Raw genomic sequence first — 9,410 nt, forward strand, 5'->3', positions numbered from 1 at the left:
CCGGCCTAGAGAGAAGTAGGCGGCGAGGCCGCTCCGGGCGCCCCTGGCAGGGCCTGGGTTCTCCTCCGTCGTGGGGCTGTACACCGCTCCATTCTCCATCGCCCAGGAACGCGGTGACCGCGCAGGTGGCGCCGCGAACNGGGAGGAGAGGAGATACAGCTGGATATGTAGGCAGAGGCGGTATAATGGAGGGGCCTTGCAGAGCAAGGAAAGAAATTAGGTTTCATTTTGAATGCAGTGGATTGTCTGAAAGGACTTTTTGGGATTTCTGCTTCCTGCAACTCTCTAATATTCTTTTAGGCTTAACTTGTCAAAATCACTGAGATTACTTGTCTCTTCCTTGTTCACCAGCTCCAACAGTCCTATATTTTAATTTCGTGTGAACTTAAAGAAACTCATCAAGGAATGTAATTATAGTTCAGCAACTGAAGTTGATGGAGTTACATGACGGGCATACATTTTCTCAACAGTATAATGTAGGTAGTATCATTACTTCCACTTTACAGATTAGCAAACTGAGGCCAAGGAGTGGAATATATCCAAGCTCAAACAGCCTGGGGTAGCTGGAATGCAGGCCTACGCAGTCAGACTCACAACTATGTTGCTAACCAAGAACCCAGCAAACCTCTGCCCCTAACTCAAAACCCATAGAAGAGGAGAGAGGTCACTGCTGCCATCTACTTCCATATTTAATCTACTCTTCTCTGTGGCCCCAAACCTCCCCTTCTTCTTCCAGTTGTAGAACAAAAGCTCCTATTCAAATGAATAGAGACAAGTAGATACTACTCTGCGGGGGCTGTGTCCAGCCAGCCCAAAACTGCCCTTCTGTCTTTGATTTAATGCATTCTAAGTGTCCTGCTAGGACCAAGCAGCCACCAATCCTGTTCAAGCAAGTGAGGCCACTGTGTTTTCACCAGGACTACAAAGACTCACTGCCCTGTTATTCTTCAAGTCACCATCATCCCAAATTAGACACTATCCATGTCTGAAATTTACTTTGAAATTCATCCAGAAAAATAAGACAGGCTGATGAGCAGAGCGATGGATAAAAGGATAGACGTGTGATAAAGCCACTGCAGTAACATGGTGGTGGTGTAGTCAATGGGTGTCCACTGTCTTTTTAATTCAACTTTTCTATGTGTTTGGACATTTTCAAAATAAAATATTTAGGGCAAGTTATATGAAAAACAAAACAAAACAATAACTTAGGGGCACCTGGGTGGCTTAGTTGGTTAAGTGGCCGAATCTTGATTTTGGCCCAGGTCATGATCTCGCAGTTGATGGGACTGAGCTCCTCATCGGGTTCTACACTGACAGTGCAAAGCCCGTCTGGGATTTTTCTCTCTCTCCTTTCCTCTTTGCCTTTCCCCCTACTTGTCCTCTGTCTCTCAAAATGAATACATAAACCTAAAAGAAAAACTTTGAGCAGGGAAAGAAGATGGACAGATTCTCTCAACCCTCACGGTCTATTTAAGGTGCACTTGGGGAATGCTCTAAGGTGCCTCTGCTTCTCTCTGAATTTAGAAAAGGATCAGAATTTAGTCTGTGAGTCACAAGCTTCGGATGCACAAGAATCATCTGGGAGGTTAACCAAAAATAAGATTCTTGGAGATCTACCCCCCAAATTTCTGAACTTGGGTGGGTCTTGGAAATATACTTTCGTAACAAGTTCTTCAAGGGATACTGGTGAGAAATCCATGTATGTGGAGACACTGTTTTATAATGTGATAAGAATGAAAGACATTAGGTAGGAGACAGCAAATGTACCGTAACTTCCTTTGTCCTGATTGGGACAGGCCCTGATTGGGGCTGCCCAAATCAAATGTGTGCATCATTTATATTTTCTTCATAAAAGACCAACTAAAGAGTTTAGGGCTTCATGAACAAACGCCTGTGTTAGGGAGCCCATTTGATGGGCACATCCACATGGAAAACTGTCATGTTTGTTCAGGAATAAGCAACACTGAATAGTTCAACGCTGAGACTTGCCACACTGAACTGAGAAATCTTATTTATGGAGAAAAGATACACCAAAGAGAAAAAAAGAGAGACTCATTTCAATTTTGAAGACTATTCATTTTTCTCCTTTCATATTAAATAGTTAACATTTTTCTAAAATGAAGAATTAGGAAACATTCACAAAAAGAGGTGGTTGGGAAAGTATAGTTTGGTGAGATTTTAGACATTCAAAAAATAATTTGGTGCTGCTTTTTTCAGCTGAGATTTTGATTTTTCAGCAGCCCTTACTCAAAAACGTTCACTGTCCCTCTTATCTATATTAGCAGTTAGGCAATACTGTGGAAACAAAGTTGGGCCCTAGATTAAGTCCTACAACGAGGCCACAGAAACGTCCATTAAAGGACCATGTCATAAAACAGTGATATGGGCCATAAAAGAGAAACAAATTAAATGTGCTGGGAATTCAGAGCAGAGAGAAATCACTTGTGGCTGAAAGGATCAGCTTGGTGGAGCTTCAAGCTGGAGGTTAACGCTTACATTTGGGGGGCACATAGGTGACTCAGTTGGTTAAGCAACTGACTCTGGATTTCAACTCCAGTCATGATCTCACAGTTCATGAGTTTGAGCTCCAATCAGGCTCTGCGCTGACAGTGTGAAGCCTCCTTGGGATTCTGTCTCTCTCTCTCTCTCTCTCAAAAAAACTCCAAAAAAACAAAAACAAAAACAAAACTTAAAAAAAAAGAATACTTGTATTTGGACATGCAGAAACAGGACAGAAGGTATTGGAGGCAGAGAAGCAATGGGAAAGAAGGCAAAGGGGTGCACACAGTCACAGAGAATGGAAGGGAGGAAGGACAAAGACTAGTTAAGGGAGACCAACCTTGGAGTCAAATTTTGGAGGGCCTTAAAAATCAGGCTAAAGAGGGGCTCCTGGGTGGCTCAGTCGGTTAAGCGTCCGACTTGGGCTCAGGTCATGATCTCATGGTTCGTGGCTTTGAGCCCCGCATCGGGTTCTGTGCTGACAGCTCTGAGCCTGGAGCCTGTTTCAGATTCTGTGTCTTCCTTTCTCTCTACCCCTCCCCTGCTCATGCTCTGTCTCTCTCTGTCTCAAAAATAAGCTATAAAAAAAAATTTTTTTTAAATCAGGCTAAAGACCTGGGGCTTTCCTTTTATTAGTTGAGCACTGAGGAACCACCCAAGGTGTTTGAGTTAAGAAGTGAAATGACCAGAGCTCTTCCTTGTGGATCTTTTTCTGGCAGCCTTATGTACACTGGATAGGTTACAAAGAGCCACGTAGCGGCTACTGTTAAAGTTCAGGAAAGAGGGAACAGGGGCTTAAACTCAGATAGTAATCACGGAAATAGAGGAGAGGGGCTGGCTTGAAGAGAAGCTGTGGGAGGTAAAACCAGTGAGATTTGGAGACTGATTTGTTCGAAGAAGAAGGAGGAATTGAAACAGGTGCTAGGGTTTCAAGCCCATGTAACTAAGAGACTTCAGGGTAATGACAGAGACAGAGAACCTAAGGAATAATTAACTCTTGTTAAGTGTCAAAGCATAAATTTCAGAGTTAAAAAGATGACTCTCATACAAGCATGCTTCAAAAATTTATTAGTAATTAGGAGAATGTAAAAGGTTTCAGAGGAGGATATGTAAGACCTTGGTATGTGCCTATATATAGATATATATACATATGTATACAGTGTTTAAAAATATACAGTTAGGGGTGCCTGGGTGGCTCAATGGGGTGAGCATCAGACTCTTAGTTTCGGTTCAGGTCATGATCCCTGGGCCATGGGATTGAGCCCAGTGTTGGGCTCTGTGCTGATCATGGAGCCTGCTTAAGATTCTCTCTCTCTCTCTCTCTCTCTCTCTCTCTCTCTCTCTCTCTCTCTCTCTCTCTCTCTCTCTCTCTCTCTCTCTCTCTCTCTCCCTCTCCCTATGTCCCTCTCCCCTACTTGGGCACACACTCTCTCTCAAGTTAAAAAATGTGTGTGTGTGTGTGTATGTATGTGTGTGTGTATACACATACATATACAGTGAAAGGGGAAAAAATGCTAGAACATGTTGCTAAGTTAGACCCCAAGCTGGCTAACATTCGATAAGCATACAATAAAATTGTTGCCTTTGTGATTAACTCTAGCAGAAGGAAATCATTTTCATCCCTACCAGACAAAAATCACTTGTAGCTTATCAATCTTCTCTTTTTATCCTTTATTTATTTTTGAGAGAGAGAGTTTGCAAGTGAGCAAGGGATAGAGATAGAATCCCATGAGGTGCAGAGACAGAGAGAGAGAGAGAGTGCAGAGTCCAGAGTGGGACTTGAGCTCACCTGAAGTGGGGTTGGAACTCACAAACTGTGAAATCATGACCTGAGCTGAAGTCGATGCTTAACCGACTGAGCCACCCAGGTAGCCTTAGCTTATCAGTCTTCTATAATGAATACCTAACTTCACAGACTCTGAGACAGACTCAATAATAAATAGTAAGTCACATAAAATTATCTTTCCTTAGACCAACAATGACCCTTTTTCTGTAAAGGGCCAGATAGTAGGTTTTTCAGGTTATGAGGCACATGTAAGTCTCTGTTGCAACCACTCAATTCTGCTGTTGAAGAGTGAAAGTAGCCATAAATGATACATAACTAAGTGCCATAATGCAGCTATATTCCCATAAAACTTTATGAGAACAGGCACTGGGCTGGATTTGGCTCATGGCTTGCTGGCCCCATTCCAGTTCAGTATTTCTCGAACTTGAATCATCATCATCATCACCTGGAGGGCTTGTCAAACCACAGACTTTTGAGCTCCACCTCCATGGTTTTTGACTCGGTAGATCTTGAGCAGAACCCAAGAATGTGTATTTCTATGAAGTTCCCAGTGATGCTGATGCTGCTGTTCCAAGATCACACTCTGAGAACCACTGCTCTAGTATGAAATATGGCATTTAAAGGGCACTCAATAATCCTTTGGCCTCATTTCCAGGTTTCGGATCACTTGTCTTAACCAAAGGAAGATGAAGAACTCAGGTTAGGACAGAGATTTTAATGCCGGAGGGCATCAAGTGGAGTTCCTGGTAAATCGTTTCCAATAGGGATCTGGAGCACTGGAAGAGAGAAGTCATTTGGGAGGCACCCACAGAAGAGAGAGAAGCATACAAATGTCAAAGGGAATCAACTATAAAAAGAAGAGGATTTAGACTAGAACTCTGGAAGGAGGGGGAGAGAAGGTAAGGAGGAGGCAGAGAAATAGAGGAGTGTTTAGACAGGGGGAGAACACAGGAACTAGTGTCATGGAAGGCAAAGAAAAAATCTTATGTTTTCCTTGCCAACATTTCCAAACACCCCACAGTGGATGAAGACGCCAGATATGCAAAGGTAAGTTGGAAGAGATCTTCTAGGGGTAATAGCTTATAAAGCCCCTCTCCCGACAAAACTAGAATAGAGAAGATAAGCCATCTCCACATTTCATTTATACCAGCAGAGGGCTGCAAGAGCAAAGGAATGCTAATAGTGCTTTTTGGTCCAGGGTTTCTCCCCTTTGCAAACAACTAATTTCTCAGTAGAGTCTGGGAAGGGGGGTGTAAAAACCTGTGGATCACTTCGCCTCCTTGCTCTCATTATCAGTTGGGTATTTTAGTATAGGACAGTTTGGTTAGTTGGGTGAGAGATGTGATGAAGAAATGCAGAAGCTTCTGATTGCTTGGGGAAAAGAGAAGGTGGGGTCCAGTTTGGGATTTGGCTTATAGGAAGTCCCTGTCATCACAAGACAACCCTTAACACAAAAGCATGCCTCATGGTGTCATTAAAGATGACGGATGGAAAACCGTCTTAGGATTTTTTCCTCGTTGTTGATTAAAGTTTATTCTTTGCAAATGTGAAACATTAACAAAAACCTCAAAGGAAAAACATACAAAAAAGTACACTTAGAGGAGCGTTGCTAAGTCTTTATCCCTTCCATCTCATTCCTACCCCACCTCCCTCTGAAGGTAACAAACTGTGATTGTTTCTGGTTATGTTTCCAGTGTTTCTTCAGTGGAAAGAGACGGATATTATCCTGGAAGTTGTTCCATATCAGTTCATGGAAATCGGCTTCATCATTTTTCAAAAATAACTGCATAGTACTCCATTGTGTGGCTGTACCATAGTTTATTCATCCAATTTCCTATGTACAGGCATTCTGGTTGTTTCCAATACTTTGCAATTAAAAAAAAATAATGCTACAGTGAATAACTGTGTGAGTATTTTTGTACCGTCAGCTATGAACATTTAGGGTTAAGTGCCTAGGTATGTGATTGCTGAGTTTGAGTGTACAGTTTCATTAGATACTACGAATATCCCTCACTTAAGAGGTTATATTGTTTTGCACTCCCGGGAGCAGTGCATGAATACACCTATTTCTGCATCGCCTCTCCAGCAAAGTGCTGTCAAGCTTTTGAATTTTTTTTTTCAAATAAGGAGGAGTAATATTTCAGTGTAGTTTTGATTTCCATTTCTTCCTGAGGAAAGTTAAACAGATTTACATATGTTCAAGGGCTATTTTTATGTTCTCTTTTACTTGTCTGTTCGTGCCTTTTGCCTATTTATACTCTAGGGGGATTTTCATTCTCTCACATCTATTTTAAGAGTTCTTTATATGGGGCACCTGGGTGGCACAGTTGGTTGAGCATCTGGCTTTGGCTCAGGTCATGATCTCACAGTTTGTGAGTTCGAGCCCCACATCGGGTTCTGTGCTGACAGCTGAGAGCCTGGAGCCTGCTTCAGATTCTGTGTCTCCTCTCTCTCTGCCCCCCTCCCCCCACCCCGCTCTCACTCTCTGTTTCTCTCTCTCTCTCAAAAATAAACAAACATTTAAAAATTTTTTCTTTAAAGAGTTCTTCATGTATCAGAAATATTAGCCCTTTATCCGTGATAAATTATAAATATTTTATCTCTACATTTTATCTGCCTTCTGGCTTTGCTTATGGTGCTTTTTGTTGTCATGTTTTCTTCAATCATTTTTACGTACTTGAATTAAAATTTTTTCTTACATGTGAGTTGAGTTAAAGTTAGAAAGTCTTTTCCCACTCAGACACAAAAGAATTTTATATTTTCTTTTAGTACTTGTATTATTTCATATTTTATACTTATGTCTGATATGTAATTTGGAGTTTATTCTTGTAACTGATGTCAGGCATGGATCTAATTTCATCTTTACAAATAGCTAGCAGTTGATCTAATACTGTGTGTGTGTGTGTGTGTGTGTGTGTGTGTGTATGGCTTTTTTTGGTAGAAATAAACATACAAGGTAGTCGACTTTTCAGAAATAGTCTAATTACACTAATACATTTAGGGTAGTATCTAAAAATGCTTGCTTGAATAATTTATGCATGGGACCAGTACTTTAAGAAGTTTATGTAAGTTAAAATTCCTTCCCTTGTGGCTACAGAAACTTAAATTCACGTAACACTTCATGATCTATAAAGCACCTCCACAACCTCCATCTCGTTTATCCTCACTTGTGACTCTACACCTGAGCACGTTGTCCCCGCCATGACCCAGATGATGAAACTAAGGCTACAGGACAGCAAATGACTCTTCTACAGTCATGTGATTAGTCAACGGGGTAGCCCAGCTCTTCTGGCTCCTTCTACTGTGTTCCAGTGTCTTGGCACTGCGAGCCTTGCACATTTAGATTCCCGCGGAAGTGGTGGCCCAGATGCTTAGACATCTTGCGAAGTAGGGCTGAAGTCAGTCTCTTCCCTGCAGGTTAACAGTGTGCTCCAAATATCAAGTGTTGGAAGAGCAACAAAAGATCTAGCCATCACCTGCCATCTAGATAGTACTTAAGTCTGAGCGAAACTTGGGGAGAGCGGAGTGCAGGCACACAAAACACAGAACAATGCAAGACTAACTCAGCTAACTATGGCAAAGTTACAGTATTACAGACAGGAAATATTTTAACAGAAAATGCTTGGAAGAGTCATAGTCTACAGTACGCCAACCAATATTTCTGAATCAAAGCCTTGTTTTAAGTTCTAAGTCAACATGGGGCAGAATCCAAGGGGTAATGTGGCCATTGGATTGTAACAGCAGTTCTCAGGGTGATCAGAGGATCTTCAGACCTTTGCAAGGGTTCTGTGAGATCGAAACTATTCTCACAAGAATACGCAAAGGTCATTTGCCTTTCTCACTGTGTGAACACTTGTTTGCCCTGCTGGTGGAATAAAACTACTGGCATTCCAACACGAAGCAAGGTAGTAGCATCAAATTGAACTTGTCGTCATTGTGTTCTTCACCACTACGGGTGTGGGGGAGGAACACCAATTTTGCTTAAGAATTCCCTTGATGAAGACGTGAAAATTATTATTTGATTAAATTGTAACCATTTAGTACCAGTCCTATTTAAATTCTGTATGAGGAAAGGGTACATACCTTACTCCTGCTGTATACTGAAGTATAGTGGTATGTCAAGGAAAAGGCTTTGTCTACTGAATAGTTATACACTGCACTAGCCACTCTATTTTACCATATTTATATACTTGACAGAACTACTTACAGGCCAACTGGTTTTTCAGACTTTGGTATTTGGCAGGTATTTTCCCAAAAATGAATGAAGTGAGCCTGTCAGTGCAAGGGATATAACTGATAGTATTCGTTGCCTTGGTAACATTTGAACGTTCCAGAAAAAATAAGAATTTTGGAAAACATACATCCGTCACTGAGCCTGACAGTTTTCCATCACTTAAACTTTTCTAATGAGAGCAGTAAGAGTATTAAAGATATTTGATATTTTATAAGATATGTCAATACCTGGAAGAACTCTGTAACTCTGTGAACTGGAAATTTCTAGAAGACCAATGAACAATGTTATAAAATCACATGGGGGGAAATCCATTCAAAGTGCCAGATAGATCAATGCATTCCACACTGCAATTAACCTTCAAAAAACTTAAGACTTGTTGAGTTTTAGAAACAAAAAGAAAATTCATAATTATCTGGAAGAGCTATTAAATTACTTCTATCTTTTCCACTTCTATATCTGTGAGGCTGCATTTTCTTCATAGAATTCAATCAAAAAACATATCACATCAGATGTAATACAGTAGGTATTAGAATCCAGGTGTCTTGTATTAAGCTAGACATTAAAGAGATTTGTAACAATGTAAAACAATGATACTCTTTTTGGTGCATTTTTTTCTGTCAAAATTATTTTCTATAAAAAAGTTACTTCACATGTAATAGGTTTACTAGTATTCATAAGTATTTAAAAATTTTTCAGCTTTTATCATAGGGTAAATATAGATAAATATGACTCATTATTTTTAATATGACCCACATTACTGATAATTCTCTGGGGTCTCCTTTTAAAGTATAAGTCTAAAGGAGTCTTGTAACTATAAATTTTGAGAATTGTGGTTATTAGAATTTTAGTGTTTATTTATTTTGAGAGAGGGAGAGACAGTGACAGAGCATG

At 40.6% G+C, this 9,410-nt stretch overlaps 1 protein-coding gene across 1 annotated transcript in view; it reads right to left on the reverse strand.

Moving 5' to 3' along the window:
- CMTM6 (CKLF like MARVEL transmembrane domain containing 6) overlaps window positions 1–133 on the reverse strand; it is a 21,976-nt gene extending 21,843 nt beyond the window's left edge. Inside the window, 1 exon segment of the mRNA XM_077753697.1 lies at window positions 1–133. This exon segment is cut by the window's left edge and continues 24 nt beyond it. Coding sequence (XP_077609823.1) covers window positions 1–99 — 99 coding nt within the window. The 5' untranslated portion in view covers window positions 100–133.
- Between the last annotated feature and the right edge of the window lie 9,277 nt (window positions 134–9,410).

The sequence above is a fragment of the Crocuta crocuta genome, unplaced genomic scaffold, assembly GCF_008692635.1.
Source record: "Crocuta crocuta isolate KB4526 unplaced genomic scaffold, BGI_CrCroc_1.0 scaffold655, whole genome shotgun sequence".
Classification (NCBI taxonomy): Eukaryota; Metazoa; Chordata; class Mammalia; order Carnivora; family Hyaenidae; genus Crocuta; species Crocuta crocuta.